Below are 23,179 nucleotides of genomic sequence, written 5' to 3' on the forward strand. Positions count from 1 at the left end.
CTCTAGGTCAAGAGGTTGACATGCGTTTTTCACATTTTTTTTCATTTTTTGAACTTTTTCATACTTAACGATCCATGTGGACTACGATTGGGAATAGTAACCTGTGCCGAGGGCAGCGGTAGTGGAGCAAAGGCACCTTGCCCAAAGCATGGCGAGCGAAGTGAGCCATGCGAGGGGACACGGTGCACTAATTGGGCTTCCCGGTCACTGTACGACGAAAACGACACCAAAAAAATATTACAAAACGCATGTCGACCTTTTGACCTGTCGACCTAGAACATGTCGACCTAGAAGCCATGTCGACCTAGTTACTGTCGACCTGGACACTGTTGACCTAAGTGTGGTCGACCTTTCATACCACACCCTATATAAATATATATATTTTATTTTTATTTATTTTTATTCAATACATTCCTTGATATATACATAAATGATTCACCACGTCCATGAACAGAGGCATTCTAGAAGTCTGTGAATCCTCAGTTATTGCTTTCAAGTACTAAACCTAAGCGAAGGTTTCTCTAAGGTCAACAAAAAGATTTAATACCCAGAGCAGTGCAGGTGACAGCAGTGCATTAACTGTGAAGGAGCAACTGTAATCAATGGCATTAACAGTATTTCTTCAGTATAAGGGTAGTGACAACATTGTAATCAGTGCTTCTTTTGTGATAAAACTCATTATATGGCTGCCTACCCTTCCGCAATGTCCAGGAGACTCACGGATTAGTGGGATACATCAAGGACTCCCCATTGGGTAGGTATTTCAGTGACCTCCCTCCCCATGGGTAGATATATTGGTGTCATATATTCCTTATTAATATTAATTTGTTCTCATTCTCAGTTCTCAATATATGTATCTCAGATATTTACCCGACTGTCTGTATTTTCACTGCATCCACATATAGGAATCACAAGACAACCAGCATACCAACAGGGAAGAAAGAGATAAATTGGGTCCTGTCCAACTACCTCATTAACCTATAAGGCTCAGCTGTTTTCTCCACTACAGTCTGTGGATTGACACAACTGTTCATTTAGTGACTTGTGTCTGATAAAAACTGAGGGTCAGATTTAACAACGAGTGATATGCTTGTTATCACTTGTTACAAATGATAAATCCCAGTCAATCAGCTCCTGTCATGTGCTTGAAAAATGACAGTTACAGATATAGCCAGGCTCATCGTTGCCGCGATGCATACGCATGTACAGATAGAGCCATCTTTATGTTGGCATTTAATAGGATTAATTGAGCCAGGGCAGTCAGACTTAATCTCCTGCTGTAATGATTTAATCCCCTGATGTATTGTTCTCTCTTATTGTATTGCAGCTGAGAACAATAGATGAAAGGCTTATGCTAATAAACCATGGTGCACCTAGGAGCAGCAGAGACGGCTAAATAAACATGGCTCCATCTGTATATATGCATCGTGGTTACGCCTACTTGCACCCGTGATCATCAATGCAATGTGTATAAGTCGTGGGTGCAAATAATGCAACTAGGTGCAGCCACAATGGGTGTGGCTGCATCTGTAGGAGCTGAATGGTTGGAGCACCATTTATCATTCGTAATGAGTGTTAACAAGAATATCACTCATTGTTAAATCTGCTCCTGAGTTCCTGACAGGATTACTAAACTGTTTTGAGAACTATGATTGGTTTATTCTGTTAACAATATTGTTTATTTCCCAATTGTCTTGCATTGTCTTTCCTACTTCACCTTACATGCACCACACAAGCATCGGCACCTAGACAGACCGCTAATGTAGTGTTGGTACTAGCCCTCTTTTTATGTCCCCTGTGCTGCTTCAGGTCTCTTGGCGTCTCCCTTCTGCGGTGTCCTTGGCTTTGAAGAATATTATTAAATGTGCGTTATGCATGATTTACAAGTGATTTTAGTTTATTCATGGAAATGTTTTGTTAACTACTGTATGCGTTTGGCTATATTGTAGTCTTTTTTAAACAACATAAACTAAACTATAAAATGTTTGCGGCGACAGCTGAACATATTCACTTTTCTACTTTATACCTTAATTGTTAATTCAAAAAAAGAGACATTTACTGCTCAGTTCCAAATTCCTCCTCCAGGATCCAATGTCTGTAACCATTTGGAATATTTGACATTGCATTAGATGTTTTGTTTTCTGCCTTCTAGCTTCTCATGTTTTATGTCTTCACTAAAGGCCCATACACACGGTGAGATTCGGGCTAACGCCGATTCTCACTATGCGACAGGGGCTAGGTCGGCATCGCAAGGACATACTGACTGTGCTTGCGATACGGACTATGTGCGATTTTGGCTAAGTGTCAATTTTGACTATCTTTTCTACGAGATAGTCAAAATTTACTTGCCTGCACAGTCTATATAGGCTTGCGATCCCGACCGCGCATCGGAATCACAAAGTGAATTTCACCTTGCAATCTGCACTAACTTTTCTTATGATTTTGACTATATAGTCAAAATCGTAAGACAATATCTCACCATATGTACACACCATTACTAATTTGCTTCCTATACATTTCTTTATTAATTTTAAAAAAATTGAAATTGTACCATAGTCTCTGGATGTTACCATTTCTCTCCCTGATACCCCTTGGAATGTGGTCAGGATCTATTGGGATTTTAATTGTCAGGATGCCGCTGACTGTGGGGATTTTCACTGCGGGAACTTCGCACCTAACCCTCCCCCTTGTATGTTTACCCCATATTCTTTTCTTTTATTCGGTTTTATTATTACTTTAAAAATGAATGTTGTAGATCTAACAATGGTGGTTGTATTCTAATAATACTAAATAAAAATGTATAAAAATTAGTAAAAAAAAGTAGATACATTTATTTGAGGCATTAAACTAACCATTTTTTTTGCAACTGTTCAACTTTGCCCTCTACACTGTACAGCTTCTGCCAGTGTGCCACCATTACACAGTCCTGCAGAGTATTGTCGCGTTCCCCGGGCTGGTGCAGGACATGCCCACATTCTCAATATACTGTATAGTATAGTAACAAAACAACACAGAACCTTATCTAACAAAACTATTAGTTGACAATAGCAATAGCGCCACTTACACGCTAAAACAAGGGTCATTTTTATAACCAAGCATAAAAAATGAACATGCTAAAATCAGGGTCATTTTTTTCTACCTGTAAATTGCAATGTTCAATGATTAGTCATTTTGGAGGAGTATCTTCCAAGTATTGTAATCACCATTCTCCTTAGTAAAGCAATAAAATTGAGGAAGCCCCCATAAGAGGAGCGAAACGCGTCAGAAGCAGCCTATTTGGACCTTTTGTACCAGCTAAATTGCACTTATACAACATATCATCTTCAGCGGCATTATCTGGAGAATCAACGGTGAACGTGTGAGTACCATTGAGACGCAGGTGTCTGCATACGGCACCCGGAGACGCGGACTCACAGAGCCTGGAAGTCGGGCTTCAGCGGCATCATCTGGAGAATTAACGGTGAACGTGTGCTTACCAACGGGACGCAGGTGTCTGCATACGGCACCCGGAGACGCGGACTCACAGAGCCTGGAAGTCGGGGTAATTAACATTAACAACACAGCAGGCGCCAGCGAAGCGCCTTTCCCGCAGCCCGAGACCGTCTCCTATATTATTCTCCTTTTCCGCATGACAGCTCCAGGTGCGAACCATATGTAAAGCTCCGTTGTGGAGCGTTTGTTGCACTTACCTATTGCATTTTGGCTGAGTGGCAATTTGGTGAAGAGTGTCTAATGCAATAAAACACAACGTTACGCTGTCTACAACGTAGGTGCAATTTATAGCTGGTTAAACTATCTGCATGATCCTATACATGGACTGATTTTTAGCAATTTTATTGATTTTTTCTGTGCACAGTAGTTTACCTATGATCCACCTCCTTTAGCCTATTATTATTTTTTGTTTTTTGATTAGTGTTTTATTTAGACCGGTCTAATCAATTTATTCTTAATTAATTCTTAATATACATATATGTATGTGTGATAAAAATAAAAAAGGAATCATATAAAATATAATAAATTATTCTTTTGTTTTGTTTTTATTGAGTCAAGCAAACTCTGAGCCATATCATATTGTAGAATTAATTAGCGCAGGAGTAATTGTGTTTGTTGTTCCTAAGTTACCGGAGACTATAAAGTGCCGGTTTCTCTTTTTTTGACTTGATTTACCCCAAGTCAAGTTTTCCTTGCAGCTTGAATATATATTGTATTGTTTTAAATATCGATATTAAATACTCTATTAGCACAACCATTATAGTTGGGTTGTGATATATTAGCGCCTGGTTAATTTTTGTACGCTAAAACAAGGGTCATTTTTATAACCAAGCATAAAAAATGAACATGCTAAAATCAGGGTCATTTTTTTCTACCTGTAAATTGCAATGTTCAATGATTAGTCATTTTGGAGGAGTATCTTCCAAGTATTGTAATCACCATTCTCCTTAGTAAAGCAATAAAATTGTTGCTGTCAAGAATAGTGAATATTTTATAAAACCACAATAGCTGCCCAGCATGCCTGAATTCAAATGTAATTGCTCGCTGTGTCTATTATTGCAGCTGACCCAAGTTCATGTATTTTGGATTGTCACCTCACATAAAATGACTTCCAGTAGGTTAGAAGCAGCATCAGTGAACCCCTAACATAATCTGGCAAGATGAGTGAAGAGTGCAGTGATCTTGTGTGCTTGACACTGTTCAGTTAAACAAATTTTGATCTTCGTATTCAGTCCCTTCCCACATATTAAAGCCAGATGTTCTCAACACTCGATGGAGAAAATAAATCTGTAATATTATTCAGCGGTTTATAAAACACATCTATTCCCTGAAGATAATCCTGATGGATAAACCCTGAGCTAAAAATTTGTCTTAATCCATTTGCTATCTCTTAATATAATATGTAACATTGCCAAATAAGAAAGAAAGAAAGAAAGAAAGAAAGAAAGAAAGAAAGAAAGAAAGAAAGAAAGAAAGAAAGAAAGAAAGAAAGATACTTAGAATTGGTGGGAGTTGACGTTACATTTAAAATACATGCACAATTTTCTTTAATTAGTGAATTAGAATTAGTGATGTCATGAAGAACTTGATTTTACTATTTTCATTATTTCCTTTAGGACACACTTATAATAGATTGCTGATTTCTGGCAGTTCTGTTCCTACAATATAGAACAAGAAGGAGCAGAAGCTAACAAAGTACTAACAGGTTGTCACTGATATAGGTGGTGATGAGTGGTATAAACCATGTGTAAAACAGCAGATAGACATGTAAATTGCTCTTTTATAATGTGTTGGATGACAACTGGATGAAAACATAAAAATGAATGTTATGGGGATCTGCTCTATTTTCATTATTATGCTGATTTTCCAAAATTCCTCGGGATAAAAGAATCCACACATCAGAAAGCATGAATGAAAAAAGGTTGGCAAATACTAATGTGAATTCTTATTGTCATGCAGTTTTGAAATATTAAATATTAATAGTACAGCTGGAAGAACACTCTAATTACAGTATACGGATAGTGATACACATGCAGGGTTGGACTCAAGACTCTGGGGCATTACAAGAGAAGGGGAGGACCTTGTGCAGACTCCGTATGGGCCCCCTCCTCTTTAGCTGGCAGCGCTGTAGACTCTGGGCACTAAGGGACCCTAGCACTGTCCCAGAGTATAGTGCACATGTGCAGGTCTCTGGAAAAATGGTACAGTTGCCATTTTCCCAGAGATTTTCTTACTGCGCATGCTCGAAAGGCTGGTAAAATGGCAGCCACAATATTTTCCTGGTGTTTTCTGCAGCACTGGGGTCCCATGTGCACTGCACCCATTATAAATACGCCAGTGGTCGGACTGACACCACAGGTGTACCGAGGAAATCCCCAGTGAGCCCCACTGTGTGTGGGCTTCTCTTCTAGAATCCATGTTCCAGATTGTGCACTCAAATTATACATTGTTACTCTACTAGAGGGTCAGTAACTTGGTGAAGCAGGAGCTTGGGTGCTTGGTTTATTTCTATGGAAACTACACCAATAGTACCCGTTCTGCCAATGAAAGTGGGCAGTCATGACACACTTATGTCCTCTCCTTTATAAAGGGTCCACATTTGCAGGCTATGTCCTCTCTAACAATTGAGCAAGTCCCTCTTTGATGGTTGATCACACCCACTCTGGTGAATAGCCATGCATAAAATAGGAAATCGAGACAAGGGATGAAAATGTAATCCTACCATTATATAAATCGTTGGTATGCCCACATCTTGAATATTGTGTACAATTCTGGGCACTTCACTATAAAAAAAAGATATCTTAGAGCTTAAAAGGGTTCAGAAGCGTGCCACAAAATTGATAAAGAGGAGTTAGAGGCACTGGACTATGAGGAAAGGCTTACTAGGTTAAAAATGTTTACACTTAAAAAAAGGCATCTGAGAGGAGACATTATAAATCTATATATTTAAAAATGGATGTATGTGTGTATGTTCCAGCATAACTGGAATGCCTGGAGCAATTTACACCAAACTTGGTACACATATGACTTACAATCTGGAGAAAAATACTGTGGGGAAAGGACACCCCTATGGGTTGCGGGTTTGGGAAGGGGGTGACATGTAAAAAGCTATAGTTTCGGGGTCGCTGAGATGAATAGCGACACTCCCGATGCAATTTCAGTCCAAGTTCACAGAGGAGAGTCATGGTGCCAGCGATACCAAGTCACAGAGGGGGAAGGTCACAATACTCTGTTCCTAGAAAGCTTGATAGTCAGCAACTGTTTATCTACTGTGTAAAGGGCACCAACACCTCTCCCAGTAACCTTAAGTGTTGTGCAAAAATCTTTACCTTTTTACCTCAAAGAAGGAGCCCTAAGGAGAGAGAGAAACTAAGCAAGGAGACCTAGGGTCCTTTGAAATAGAGTCAGCCTGAAAACCATACATATTTAATATACAGTGGGCGGAGCTTGGCCTGTCGTCCCAGCATTTACAGCACTGAGCAGGGCAGCATCAGAGTCGGGATGGGGCAGAGAAGGAGGCGAATTATTCTCCTCAGCACCAGCATTTTTACAGCATCAATCCGGGGAAGCCCACACGTGCGGCCTGACAAAGATGGGCATTATTCTTTACATTCCGCAGCGAAGTGCGGGTATTCAGTTAGTATTTAAAAAACATATAAAGGGACAATATATGGAGCTAACAGGAGATTTGTTTATTGAGAGATCTCTCCACAGGACACGCAGACACCCTCTGAGGTTAGAGGAGAGGAAATATCATACCAAGCAAAGGAGGGAGTTCTTCACAGTAAGGGCAGTAAAGATCTGGAATTCTTTGCCAGAAAAGGTAGTAATGGAGGACTCAGTCAGTAAGTTTAAAAATGGGTTAGATCAATTTCTAACTGAAAAAGATATCCAAGGATATAGCATCTAAAATGAATGTATTTTAGATAAAGTATGCATTCTAGTTGTCAACTATACTAAAAACGGACTCCCCGTTATGGGTAAATCTATGGTTATATAGAGAATAGTACAGGATCAAAAATAAAGGTTGTACTCGATGGACAACTTGTCTTTTATCAACCTCACTATTTTACCCCTTAAGCTTGGGCACCTACCACTGCATTCCCTGGTGGGCCCTACATGCCCCAGTCTGACACTGTATACATGCCATGCTTGAGAAAATGAGAGGTAGATTTTAAAGAAACACAAGTATGTTTTTTCTTTCCTTTAGTTTATTGTTATATTATTTAGGGGGGGGGGGAATACTTTTTATAATATTCTTATTTATTTTGTATTATTAATATTTATTAAAACTAAAGTAACATTTAAATATATGTCTATTTATTCAGGTAACTTTGTATGCAAGTAATAGTTAAAATTGTAGTGAGTATTATTCCCATAGAACACAGCATTCAACAGAATACATATGTTTTACGGGTGGCCCGGGATCCCGGCTGTCACGATACCGACAGCAGGATCTCGGGCCACCAGTATGCCGTCAGCGGGGCGAGCGCTAGAAAGTCACATTATCTATTCTCGCTGCGCTCGCCACATGATCTATTCTCCCTCTATGGGTGTCGTGGAGCCCCACAGAGGGAGAAAAGCCTGTGGTGCCGGGAATTCACTGCCTGTCAAGATTCCGGTGATCGCCTCCCCATGCAACAAATAACCAATATTAAGTGGGGAATGCAATTAGCCGCAGTAAATTACAATGGCCCATTGATCCCTGGGGGAAGGGGGGTATTAAATTATCCACGATAGCTTGGACTATCAGGGATTTTGTTTTACCTGCTCAGAACCAGGAGGAACAAAATCCCCAATAAGTGCTGTGTTGTTGTGTCCGCGATCGCGAAAACCTATGGATCCAGGAACTAATCCCGGATCCGGTGTGTTTTCATGTGAAAATGGGCGCCAAAAAAAATGAGGTAACTGAAGTCCCCCGAAAAAAATAAATTGCACCAAAGTGAGATTTTACAGCGATTTTCTACCGCAAAAACAGATCGAATGTGATTGAATTCCTCCTATAGTATACTTTTAGTCTATTCTACTGAACATACTGTATATAGTGAATAAATACGGTTTTCAATCACTAATGCTTTGCCTAAATACAAGCTGAACACAAAGATAATGCCAGTCTCTCGCAATCTACATCATTCATGCTTATACAAGATGCAAGGTGCCATAGAATCCTCAGCCTTTAATGCGAAGGCACAAAACTAAGTTTACAGCATTAACTATTGCCATAAGCAACAAGTGCATTCCCTATGTTGTGCCTTTACTTGCTGATGATTCTAGACCTGTCTGGGCATCATTTAGGAAGTTAGGATGAAAAAAGCCACAACAGTAACGGACCCTTAGTACAGTTTTATAAAAGTAGCATTAAGAACATTATCAGAAGTCATCTTTCTTCTGACAAGTTCTGTAATGGTAAGATGTAGGCAAACTGAAGAAACTAGCTGATGTATAATGTATCTGGTATGACAGTTAAAAATATGAATAGATTTTACTGACGGACATATTTGAAGGCGTCAGAAAACCGTGTAATGCAATGTGGGACAATGTCAGGATAGTTGCTTTCCAGCCTTTAGAGGCTTTCTTCATGACTGTGCTTCCTAAATGGAGGGACAAGATTTTGGTCCAATCTGTTGACAGCTTGGCATTTACCTCAGAAATGGAGATGGTTACAGAGGTAATTTATTTGTTTGGCAACCCTGGAAACACTGTGCTGTCATTCCATACACACTACAGCTTGTTGTGTATGACTTTCTGCCATATACAAAGTATTGTGTAAAACATTGCCAGCCACTGTAACATCTATCATTAAAAAAATACAAAATAAAATACCACTCTTGCACACCCATCAATAAAAAATTATGCTTTATACAAATATATGTACAAATACAAACCCACACACTTTATTATTACGGAAACATAGATTCAGATGCAAAGGGAGCTGTATTGCATCCCTCAGTATCAGATTTTCTGAAGACTTGGAATTATAATCAAGATGTTACATTAAGTTTCTCAAATGAGGATGTTAAATTGCTCCAAATTCCAGCGAGCAGAGATGGGGAAAACAGACACCCAGAGCTCTAGTTGATGTACTGCTCCAAAGAAGTCTTTAATCACCAAACAATTTCTAGGTTGCTCATGTAGAAAGGAATTTAATAGGGTTATGCAGAGAGTTCTGTTTTCAGAGTCTGCAGTCTGCATGATCAACTGCTAATTTGAGAAAGATTAGTTTGTCTTTAGCGGCATGACAGTTGTCTGCATAAATGCATGGCTACTTACAGGCAAATTAAGACTCTTAGGACTACTACAAACTGAAGTAAAAAAAAAACACAATGCAGGATAAAAAGGGTCCTTTGTCCTTGCTTTTAAACGCGCAACATGTTTTCAGTCTGTGCCTGCAACATAGTGTGCTACATACTGAGAACTCCCATAGGACTCTACTATATAAGCAAGCACCCATGAATGCTACAGACAGCGCTGAAATTATGTATTATCATTAAAGGATGTTTATAAAGATATTAAAGTTATACGTACATACCATTAAAAGTCTTATGTTGTATCATTGCTAATCAATATAAAATATTACAGGAACAATGAAGTTATTAACTCCATACCCTGCATATAGTTTACAGTCTGCTTGTTACCCCATTCTCTGGATGGCTTCATCTAGTGCTGGATGATTAAATAACAATGGCATCAACATGATTGGTCCATTAGAGAAGACTGCTGAAATGTATATAAGCTGCTGTATTTCTTCTGAACGTCTATACCATATATCTGGATAAAGTCACACATTTTGTTTTCAAATATACCCACTCACTCATGTTCCTTCTAACTTGAGTGATTGAAAATAAAATATGTAAAGGGTATCTTCACATAAATACTTTATTATTTTAACATAATGTGTTGGTAAAAAGGGCCTTTCCTGTACATGAAAGACATATTATTGTGGAAGAAACCCATTAATAATTTGCTCTTTGTAAACTCTGATGTTCAGTGCTGACCTCCAAAGAGGATTTTCGCAAGCCGTCTGTTCTTAATTGTTCCAGCACAGATGTACAATTACAATGTTATTTATTTTTTCCTTTTCAAAATGTATCATATCTATATATATATATATATAAAGTAATCCGTGGTTTTTTTCCACATGAACCAGCACACCAAAAAGTAGCAAAAATTTCAATTCATTTAATCCATGTTAATTCTCCAAAAGTGCAATGTGCAATGTGCAAACATAGGCATGGATAATAAAAGTAATACTTAGCAGTTCAATGCATCAGAATGAATGGCAGCTCCTACAGCTGTTTCGGTGCCGAAGCACCTTCATCATGGGAATAGCCATCAGAATAGTCTGCCCCAGTCAAACACCACATGTATATATACCAACCAAATCACCAATTAACAAACAAATTACAAAAACCTGTCCATTCAATCATTACCCAAATGCTCCCCAATCAAATGTGTAGAGTGAGGGTCATCCTGCTCCTCCCCCACCGCCGCATCTCGCCATGTTCCCAAGTGTTTCCTGCATTACACATAGGTTCCCAGCTCAGTCTTCCGGTAGCCGGAACTAATGTCTCAAGTCCGGACCTTGAGGACTGCATTCTTCGCTGCGCCTCCCGGAAGTGACGCGGTATTCACGTATATATACACACACACACACATACATATATATATATATATATACTTTGTAAGCATACTTACAGTGAGGTGAGAGATTTTAATCCACTGAATGCATCTGGTGCTATCTCAGATATTTGGTTCTTGCTGGTATCTCTAAAATGAATCAGAAAAAAACATTTATAAGAGCTTATTTAGTATTATTTAATGTTCTCTAAAATGTTCAAATAACATAATACATATTCGATTGTAAAAAAGAGCAACAGTTTACTTTTGCACCCAAGTCCATGTCTTTTTAATATAATCTACCTATATTGCAAAGGTAAAACTTGTTATACGGTATCAGGGTCGTAACTACGTGTGTGCCAAGTGGGCTTGGCACACAGCGCAGTTGCCCTGAGGGCGCACGGCCAGCGGCATGTAATGAGTCAAATTGACTCTTTACATGCAGCCTCTGAAGTCTGCGCCGTGCGCCGCCGCCGCACTGGGGAGGAGAGCCACAGCGCCGGGCAGCGGAGAAGGAAGAGGAGGGAGGGGGACTGGAGCCGCAGCAGCGCTATTTCATTGGTAGTAAGCGCCGCTGCAGCAGCCCCCTCTCTCCTTCCGTATTGGCTGCCCGGCGCTGCTGTGGATGCTGGGATGCGGTTCCTCCATTGGGCCTTGGGCGCGTGCAAATTTTTTAGGGGCGTGGCTTCATGGGGAAGGGGTGTGGCAACAAAATAATACCGATTCATACTACGGTGCACAGTAGTCTCCATTATTCAAATTACGACGCACAGTAGTGCCACTACTAGTTTTTCTTTAGCAGGCCTAATCCCTAGTTATTTTACCCCCATGCTGTGGTTTTCCTGCTACAATGCCACCAGGATTTTATCTATACATATTCCATCAAATTCTCAAAAATAACTGCAAGACTTGAGCATAAATGTAGGTACACACTAGGGTATGAACAAAATTGGAATGAAGCAAAACACTGGTAGAGCAAGAATCTTTCTGTGGGTAAAAACTAATGACCAAAAATCTTTGATTTGATAAACAAAACAGAGGATTAAAATGACCATTTCCTGTAGATACTGTTGTTCTATTATGTTTGTCTACAGGAGTAACATTTTTCAAAACTGCCATTTACTGACATGAATTAATATCACTATCATTATCCTCACAATAAGTTGGACTTACATTCTCTTGAGTTTCTTGTACTGAGTAAAAGCTCCTGCTGGAATACTCTTGATTGAATTCTGTTCCAGGCGTCTAAAAGCAAGGCAGAAAAATATTATTTTTATTGTCTACTTGCAATCACTGAGTGACCACACATCTGCGTCATTCACTTATTGTGAACATTCTCAAAAAATATGGTTACAGGAAAAATGTTTTGTGTTTGTTTGCTCAACTTGTGAAATTGTTAGTATAAGAGACTGCTTGTCTTCATCACTAGACTTCTGGATATTGTTTTGCGAGCTTCGGCAGAGCCACACAAATATATTTATTATTTCAACAAGGGCAAACATTTGTAGTTATACTATTATCCATCAAAAAATAACACATCTATATTATAAGTCAACATTTTGTTGGTTTTGCACTTTACGTTCAAAACAACACCAATATGCATATATTTTGATATAGGGATGTGTCTTCATACATCCAGCATCAATACGCCATGCAGCACAAATTGCCTATCGCGAGTGAGCCACCAGTTGCCGTGCAACTCTGACAACATCAGGTGTTTCTTTTTGCTAAAAATGCGACTTAGTCGCAACACAATGCAACTATGACACACAAGGCTGATTAATACTGTGCTGATTAATTTGATATATTACACTTTGTATACAGAATCAGAGACTCAGTCGCATAGATATGCAAGTGTCATATAGTGCATTGCTACTAAGACGCATTTTTTGGCAAAAAAGACACCTGATACTAGAAGATTCTCAAGCGACCTGGTGTGCCAAGGGGGGCTGTGTGGCATGACGGCTACAAAGACCCACCCACTTTCCAGACCCACCCACATAACCCACACCCTCCTGACCCTTGACCAACATTGCTGGGTGATCATATCATACAACCCATTAAGAACCTAGCAATCTGGTGGACCATTATGCAATAGGTAGCACAGGGCAGCCATCAGTGGTGGACTGTGGTGACTGGAGTCCCCAGCACTTATTGAGAGGAGGGCCCACCCCTGGCTACTACAGCCAATACCTGGAGAGGTGCACATGCAGCGTAACAACAGTGGGCTAATGGGCAGGAAGGACTTAAAACAAACCTTCCCTGCGCATCAGCTCTGTGAATTGTTCTTGCAGCTCCACAATGCTCCGCCTGTATGTAACTTCATGATGTGTGACATTGCATAGGGGAGGAGCGGTGTGGTAGAATCTTTTTTTTTGTGGTGGTGGGGCCCTGTCTATTTTGTCAGTCCTGGGTCCCACAATTTCTGATGGCAGCCCTGAGGTAGCATCTATCCTTGTGTATCAATGCGTATTTCCCTATAGATTGTAAGCTTGTGAGCAGGGCCTTCATACCTCTATGTCTGTCTGTTTTTGCCCAGTTTTGTTCTATTACTGTTGTTCTAATTGTAAAGCGCAACGGAATATGCTGCGCTATATAAGAAACTGTTAATAAATAAGATAAATGAGGATACATCTGTATTAAACCAAAAAGAACAATCATTTCTCAGGGACTGACTGCTCATGTATACTTAGTAATGTTCCACTTCATATAGCTATGTAATTCACAATAATAATAAGAACAAAAACGAAGAAATACATTTTACAGTGTGGAAGATTTCCTGGAATAAACAAAGTGTTGAGTAATGGCCTTGTTTATAGCAGTGGTGGAACTGCCAAAGCAGGCAGTATAGTGCACAGTTGCTGCAGGGTCTGCAGCACTAGTAAGCATGCCTTCAAAGTCAAATCCCCATGCAGCAGCAGTGGGGCTGCAGAAATCTCTTAGGTCTTCCAAATTGATGAAGCTCCCTGTAGTGATCAGGCTATTTTTGCCTTGGATTTGCTAGAAGTGTAGGCTGTTTCCCACAGGTTCCTTCACTAGAAGGAGCTTCAGTAATCAAGAAGAGGTGGGAAATTATCGGCTTCACATACATGAAGGCCCTTGCTAAAGTTTGGAAAGGAAAGAAACAGGTACCTAATACTGTATACTGCACTTGAATAGAAGCATGTCTTATGACACTAACGTTCTGGAGAAATGGATAAAAATGCAAAGTTCTTCTCTTTTTCACTCACTCAGAGCTTCTAAAACGCCCAAAAGTTTAAAAAAAATGGTACTTAATGGCTAATTACATTTCCAGTGTTGGGGGAAAGTATAACTCAATAGCAAAAAATATTTACATTAAGTTTGGTGTTTATTCAGTTTGGCGGATACCACTGACATTGTGTGAATGCCCACTGCCACTGAGATTAGGAATACCCCTTTCACACCGCAATCCCGAGTTCAGCCTGGGTCACTTAACACTAATTTCAAGCCATGTAAGAGTGGCTTGAAACCAGTTTCCACTGCAGGCTAGGCTTCTTCTCTGACGGCGCTTGGAGATCACATCATCTCCAAGCGTCGGTGAGCAATCTGTCCATAGGGTTTGAACGGGACATGGGACGGATGACCCGAGTTACCTGTAAACAAGTCCTTCCAGGTTAACCTGTCCACAACCCAGGTTAACCTGGCAATAACACGGATCGAATTGGCAGTGTGAAAGGGATAAGGGGTTATAAAACTCAATTCTGCTGACATTTGGGGCTGTAGTAAGTACAGTTGCCTGAGTTGTGCATTACTCCGTATTGCCTTTAGTTGCCTCAAAGTATACATGCTGCCTTGGAGCATTCGTAGCGCAAAAATATGCAAGATCCATCCGCAAAACCAATTTACACTCAACTCTGTATCAGCCCCTATTTGGGGGGCTAAGTTCCTTTAGTAAATGTGAATACATGCACCTAACAGTAGTGAACTCAGTGACAGCAGTGATTTCACATGTGTGCAACAAAGATACCAAGGATATAAATTAAAATTGTATATAAGCTGGGTCTAGGAAAAAAGATAGATTTGAATATGTAATAATCATTGTGGAGAAACTGCCACAGAGACAAGCCATGAACTGCAGAATGGTTTGTAATAACTGCTTAATATATAGAGATTATAACATGCACCAGAGCTTTATATTATAATAATGTATAGATTGGAACTGTTTACAGCAAGCTTGTTAACCACTGACTGGCAGTAGCATACTAATTAACGTGTTTCCCTGACTCATGACAGACTGTAACAGGCTTGTATCTTTGGCATATTTCACAGACCATGTAGAAAAAAAATATGTCTCTCTACTTCATTTGATTATCAGACAACAAGATTTTTTTTTAGATTTTGTGAATTCTACATAGTAGAGGCACAAAAATAAGGATAGAACTGACAAAGTGCTAGGATACCAGTAGGGTTATTCATTTAATCTATGACATTTGACTCTAGAAATTACACAAACATCACAAACGGATAAAATTATACCAGGAATTACTTCTAGACTAAAATGTTCTCTAACACTACTGAATTACACCGTTACCAACTGCCACACATCGTATGCAATTTTCATATCCAAAATGTAGGATTTGCTTACCTGGGGTTCGTAGACTGAAAACTCAGTCTGTACCTGCATGTATGGTGGTTTGCAAATCACACACAAAACTACATTTTAGGAAAGCTCCCGCCTTTCTCTTCAATCTTAATTTATTTATTTTCTTATTTTAATTTGGAGCAGCTAAAAGGTACAAATTTGCCTCTGGCACACCTCCAACATGACCCTCTCCAGGAGGGACAGATTGCTCTGCTCCTGGACTTCCCCCTTAACGTATGATTGCCATTACCTGTAGTGAAACACGATGTATTGCACTAGACACAAAACATGTATAAAGAAAATTAAACAGAAGGGTGAGGGGTGGGGGAAGGGGGTGTATGGGATAGAAATATCACAATGTGTTTTTTCTCAGTCAATATAAAAGTTCGACCACCCCTCCCCCACCCCTTTAATTTTCTTTATACATGTTTTGTGTCAAGTGCAATACACTAGCAACCTACTCCTACATCATCTGAATTCCATAATCATTTAATGTTTACCTCAGGCGCAATTTCAGACCTAACTACTATTACTATTTTCTGTGGAGCATAACAGGCTTCTCTTGCAATTTGCTGCCACAACTCTATAGCCCTATAAGTGAGAGCAAGGTATATCTTTTAGAACTAGCAATGCTGGTTTGCGTAGTTCAACAACAGCTGGAGGGTCACAGGTTCCCCACCCCTGCTCAAGACAAACAATGATATTGTGATGATACAGTAGTGTTTTTCTCCTGCAAGGAAAATATACAGCTTTGACCCTTACGTTCTCTACCAGTCCAACCAATACAGCATCAAGGGGAGCAAACAAAAAAACATCAGTCCCCTACACCTAGAAAATATTGGCCCAATGCTGAGTAGCAGTGACCCTTCCTTGAACCCCTGACCAATTGGCATTCAGGTCTACTTCAGTCACTAATACATGAATTGACGCTTTAGTCGTAAGTAGCAAGTGCAAAATGTACCAAAGGCTGATTATGGGCATTTCTGCATGTTTTTTGCATGATGTAAGTCCAGCTCTATATGGGCATCTTTGAGTTTCGTACGCAATAAGCATTAAATATTTTGTTCACATGCTGTGGATGCTTTCATATATATACCCAGAATGGAAGTATGTGTGCAATATAGAGAAACCACAATGAAATGAGGGAGGCTATTGAAATAAATGGTACATGCTCCATAAAATAATAAAAACAAAGTTGACAACAATTGGCAGAATAGCCCCCAACATTCCTCCTGCAACCCCAGCTTCATTTAGGAGCTTCAATAAATCAACTAGAGAAAAACAACAGCTATAAAATACTGTCATTGAAGGTTTACTTTTTGGATTCAATAGTTGGATCCAGTGGCTGACAGAGCCATTTTGTCATGTAGGATTAAAAACAGAATGGACATTATAGGCTCTGGTGGGCACTGAGAAAGATAAATGAAAGGGTAATGCCCACAACAAGGTAATTCATTATATCCTACAGTTCCAAGCAACATTATGAAACACGATTTCAAATATTGGGAGGTTTTTAAATGTCAATGCATCCCGTTGTGGATATTACTGCGATCTCCTGGAGATCTATTAGAGTGTTATCTGCTATTGTAAATGCCGGTTCCCAAACCTACCATCAAAATATGGCTCTCTGTTTCTAAATCACAGCTTTAATGATGGATGTATCCTTATTTACAGGATAAAGTATTAACAATTGCATGTGTCTAGGTAATTCTAATTTGCATTTTTAAAATATATATATATATTTTTTAATGTTCCAGATATTCCTGCTATTCTGTGATATATTTAAACATAACGGTAGATCGAGTGTGTGTGTGTGTGTGTGTGTGTGTGTGTGTGTGTGTGTGTGTGTGTGTGTGTCTTTTATGCAACAATCGTGTAAAGAAATTAAAAGAAGCTCGTTACTCATTCAAGAAAATGAAACTAATACTTAATACAACTAATTATAAATTATAAATAACAAGCTTATGTTATTAGGTAGGTGCGTTGTGACTTAACCCTAAATATGAAATCATTCCTGATAAAATTATATGTGAAATAATATCTTCCTGTCTGTTACAGCAAAGCTACAAATGAATGCCTCCACTTGTTATGTTGTTATCGGTTATCAGTATCAATCATAGACATATAAAAATTAAAAATAAAGTTTGAATGCCAATTCTTTCACCCTAAGCGGCAGTGTCATCACACGGACTGAAAGTCTGTTGTGTTATTGAGGTTATCTAACTGAGGGTGCTTTATGAAAGTGCAGCTGAGGAGCTGTGGTTAAGGACAACCTGTGATGGACCCCATGGCTATCAGGTGGACAACACTGCCATGATAAAGATTTAGGGGGAGATGTACTAAGCAGTGAAAAGAGTGGAGAAGTGAGACAGTGGAGAAGTTGCCCACGGCAACCAATTAGCATTGAAGAAACACTTATAATTTGCATATTATAAAATTATACAGACCAGCTGCCCTCCACTGGCCCACGTCTCTACTTTTTTCACTGCTTAGTACAACTCCCCCTTAGAGACACTGAGGGATAAATTTACTGAAGCTTCTAAAACAGAGAATTGGTAATGTTGCCCATAGCAACCAATCAAATGCTATCATTTTCTAAAAGGCAGTATGCATGTGATTGGTTGCTATGGGCAATATCACTAATTCTCTGCTTTAGAGGCTTTAGTAAATTTACTTCTGAGTCTCTAGCCAAGTGATGAGAGCAGTTCATTGAGGAAAATACTGAAATAGCTCTTTATTAAAGTATCTTATATGCCTATTCCTTTGCAAACATCAGTCATTTGTTTGCAGTCTTCTTAAGGGGCCCAAACATCTTGCAAGTATGTGCAATTCATACTTGCCTACCTGACCCTCTCCATGAGGGAGAAAATGCTCTGTTCCTGGACTTTCCTGGTAATGTATGATTGCCATCACCTGTGGTGAGCTGGTTAATTGATAAGAAAGGTGTTTCACCACAGGTAATGGCAATCATACATTACCAGGAAAGGCCAGGAACCGAGCATTTTCTCCCTCATGGAGAGGGTCAGGTAGGCAAGTATAGTGCAATTCCCTATACTGCCGATACTGGATAAATGTCTGCTGATCTTATAATTTTTTGTTAGGGGGCGGGGGGCTTATTCCTGTGTGCTTTTTGGGGAGCTTTTTTTGTCATGGTGTATAAATTATAGACCATGATAAGTAATGGAGTACATTCAACTGTTTTAAAACGTGGGGAAAAAAACACTGATCACTATCATCATGCATCTATTATGTAGGTTTCAGTCTTTGTGTTTGGTTACAAATTACTGTAGACACATACATATTAAAACTCATTATAAAGCAGTATGCCTTTGACAAGTATTATATATGAATGGTATGCAGGAGTAACCAAGGAAATTATCAAACCTGGTGTATATATTTTATCCAAAAAATGTTTTAGATTGTAGAAAAATCTCAGCCCAGCCTGCAAAACCAGATAATTTATGAAAATATGAACGGTTTCCATAAGGATGTTATTTTAACACATTTCAGGAACTATATGTATTTTTATTATTCGCATATGAGATTTGTAGGGCAGGAAAATAAAATAAACAAATAATAATTAAAAAAAACACTTTAATTTTCAATACTAGGCCTACAAGGCTGTTAATGTGGCATTAGTGAAATATTTAGTAAGATATGCTGTGCATTTCTATAGGCCAGTGGTTCTCAAACTCAGTCCCCAGGACCCCAAACAGTTCATGTTTTCCAGGTCACCTAACACGAATCCCAGGTGTGCTCATTACTCACTGACACATTTTATAAGACCCACAGATGGAGCTAATTATTTAACTTGTGGTTCTGTGAGGACACTTGAAAAAAAAAGAGCTGTTTCGGGACCTGAGGACAGAGTTTGAGAACCTATGACAGTGGTTCCCAAACATTTTTTAATCACGGCACCCTAGAGCAGTGATGGGGAACCTTTGGCACTACAGCTGTTGTTGAACTACACATCCCAGCATGCCCTGCTAGTTTTGATATTTGACCATGCTAAAACTGAAGCAGGGCATGCTGGGATGTGTAGTTCAACAACAGCTGGAGTGCCGAGCTTCCCCTTCACTGCCCTAGAGTATCAGAAGTTATTACACGGAACCCTTAGGCCAAAATTTTCTTAGAGAAATTAAAAAATAAATATTAAATTAAGTAAATTGTGTTTATATGCCATCATTAGGTTCAATTGTGTGCGGGACAAGATTTGCTTCTGTTTGTCCATATATTTTATGATTGACAGTCACCAGCACTGGTTCTGCCTATTACACTGATCATAAATAATTGGAATTGGCCATGGACCACCAATCCAGGGCACCCCTGCAAGTGTCTGAGGCACCCTGGGGTGCCACGGCATACAGTTTGAGAACTACTGATCTATGATATAGGCATTGCTGCCTGTTTTTGAACAATATTGTTTCACTTTTACAGGATTAGGCAACAAAACATACGAAGCAATCAATCATATACAGGTTGTATAGTTATATTCTTGGAAATATTCTGTGTGCATGTGTTTTGTTTTTCACAAGTCTTCAACAATAGACCGAATAAAAGTGCAGTGTATAATTTGCAGCATAGTCATGACATGCTGTATATCCAACCAGTGTTACATCTCTCGAACAACAGGCAATACTTTTTTTTATCTTGCCATAATGGTTCTCATCTGATTCCCTGATTCTGTCCTTACATAGCAGGAATGAGTAAGTGTAGCATCCGGCCGTTCTACAGTTCTTCCCGACACAAAGCCATTTGTCTCCAAGACTAATGTATACAGCAGCAGGAAAGAGGAGGCACCACGTTGTATTTATTTTCATTCGGCTATCTCCGTTTAGTGGGGATGGGTTAGTATCTGTTACCCTGTGCACTGGAGGAGCAGTCTTCTAGCAATTTTCCTATTTCAAACAACATCTAATGCATAATGATTTGTCAGGCTTCTCCATAACACAGACAAATCACAGGCGGGGGAAAAAGAGTGAAGCATCAGTACTGATAATTCTTGGCTGTCAAACGAATAGAGTCTACAAATGAGATGGCCACGCTCTATTAACATTGCCTTTGTGCTCTGCTCAAGATCTGTCACAAAACGTCCCTTCTGCATTTTTTGGCTGTGAAAATACATACTGGAAAGGTTCAGTATGTAAACGGAGGGCTTTTTTCCCCTTTTATTTCAATAAAGTCATCAAGGCGGTAAACACAGAGAAGCCTGTTGTACTGTAGTCAATTCTGCTACTCTGGGGCACAACTATGTCTTAAGTACATTTCCATTTAAAATATTCATCCTGTCATTTCCCCGAATTCCAATTTGTGCAAGCTAATTGTTGCTGCTTGTTAAACTTTTATGCCTTGATATACAGTAGTCAAAGTAAATTAATTTATATGAGCCGTGCTCGTCTGTGCATAGCCAAAATATTCATTGAAGTGTTAGAAAAATGCATTTTAACATCAAACTTGAACCTACTTTAGTTTTTGATAATCGTGTTGTGTGATGCTATGTGCTAAGCATTAAAGTGAAAAGATGAGAGCTTTTATTTTTGCACAGACTTTAATTACAGAGGTGCATTTGGCTTGCACTGTGTTCCGACCATGCCAGAGCTAATGACATTAGGATAAAATGATTGCTTACATTTCAATAATGCCTTCTGGTAGGTTGGCTGGAATTTCCGTAAGTCCTTTCCCTCGACAGTCCACCACATTGTTGCTGCAGGCACAGGCAGATGGGCAGCTCACTGCATTGGCATTGCAGGATGGAGGCTCATTTTGGGTTCCTGTGAAATTACAATATAGTATTAGTAAGTCTATCAACTGTTCTAATCTGTCTATATCAGCTGAAAGGAAAACTGTGCGTTGTACTGTAGTTTCATGTATTGTATTCTAGCCAATACACATTTTACAGCAACGTATGTCACTTGTTGCTCTTGCTGGAAAGTGTAAACTAAAGCCACCAGCTTCAGTACTATGCTAATATGAATAATGCAATTTTAGCAAGTATCTATAACCATTGTTTTAGAGATCTAGGTGCGGAGGCAAAGTTTAATGTATACCCACTGTCATATTGTATCTAGCATGAATGTGCACTGGCACGGCGCATATGCTGCAGATGCAGTGGCAAATGTATTCTGAAAGGCTTTCAGCTCTGCATATGTGTGGAAATAGCTATTTTTCTGTGCACTATTAAACATTTGCAGTTACTGATGGGAGCTGTTGGACAGATTAGGCAGTGCCCTGTGGATATGGCTGTAGATACAAATTAAAGGGCCGATTCTCAGTTGCATGCAAGTCAGAGATGTGTGCTAGTAGAGCTATTGCAGATCTGCCTGGAGCAGCCAAAGGATGCTTCCTTAGTATATTCCAGACAGAGCCATCTTAACGTATAGGCGCATTGGCCAGCTGCACAGGACCCCACAATTCTAGGCGCCTCCGAGCAGGGGTGGGATGTGGTCACACAATCAGAGTGCCAGGCAGCATTCTCTACCTGCCTCCCAGCCTGCAACCAGACAGTGAATGGCTGTCAGCATGCTGATTAGTGGATTGTTGGAGTTATCCACCAATAAGAGTGCTGACAACCATTAAATGTATGGAAGCATGTAAGAGATGGCATAGGACCGCAGGAGGGCATTTTATCATTTTTCTAACTAGTGATTAGAGGCCCCAGTGCATTACTTTGCCCAGGGCCTACAGCGCTCTTAAGACAGCCCTAGCTCCAGGCAGTGCTCTTCATTTAGGTGCCATTGCCTCTGTCCCCTAGTAATGATGTCACATGATTGGAGGAGGGGGGTTGGGTGCCTTGTTACAGCAATGATGGGGCCTATTTTGCCCCCATCCAGTTGCACTACATGAAGTTGAGAAGTCAGAGGGGGGAATTCAACTGTTATCATGGCCCAATCTCCCAGGAGATCGTAGGGGCGATATTCAATTGATGCTTGTTATCGCGCCGATTGCACCCATTAGTGTCTGGTTTAGCCTCATAAAGCAGGTGAACCGAAGTGAACTAATGGGCACAATTGCAAAAAATACTGTTTGGGCACCCAAACAAGTCACTTTTTGCACATTTCAGCTGCAATGAAATGCTGACACCAGCAGCTGTTCGCACACGACAGGAGCAACAATTGAATAGCCCCCAAAGTGATTACAGTAATTTGAACTTTTCACGTTGTCTATGCAAAATCCTTTTACAGCAGATGATATGATACTAACCACTTTCTCTAAGCTAAAATATTAAAATTGAACACAATTTTGAGTAATAATTAAACATTTACAATTTGTATCATTAATAATAATAGTTGTAGCATCAACATAAGAAGACTGCCTGCCCTTTCATCATTGTAGAAATTGTTACTTAAAATAATAACAAGGACAACGTTATATTCTATATCTATAGCAACTGTATTGACATAAGAGGATTTAGTATGCTATCCTTTTCTTAATCGCTGCTAAATTTCCCTCACCTACATTCCTACTTTC

General features: G+C 39.6%; 1 protein-coding gene across 3 annotated transcripts in view; it reads right to left on the reverse strand.

The window, feature by feature from the left end:
* The window catches only part of SLIT3 (slit guidance ligand 3), a 1,129,203-nt gene that overhangs the window by 206,416 nt on the left and 899,608 nt on the right, over positions 1–23,179 (reverse strand). For all 3 annotated transcript variants that reach the window (XM_063928289.1, XM_063928288.1, XM_063928290.1), the window contains 3 exons: positions 21,342–21,483; positions 12,283–12,354; positions 11,188–11,259 (listed from right to left, as the gene is read on the reverse strand). In XM_063928289.1, coding sequence (XP_063784359.1) covers positions 11,188–11,259; positions 12,283–12,354; positions 21,342–21,483 — 286 coding nt within the window. The remainder of the gene's footprint in view (positions 1–11,187; positions 11,260–12,282; positions 12,355–21,341; positions 21,484–23,179) is intronic.

Source organism: Pseudophryne corroboree, chromosome 6 (assembly GCF_028390025.1).
Source record: "Pseudophryne corroboree isolate aPseCor3 chromosome 6, aPseCor3.hap2, whole genome shotgun sequence".
NCBI lineage: Eukaryota > Metazoa > Chordata > Amphibia > Anura > Myobatrachidae > Pseudophryne > Pseudophryne corroboree.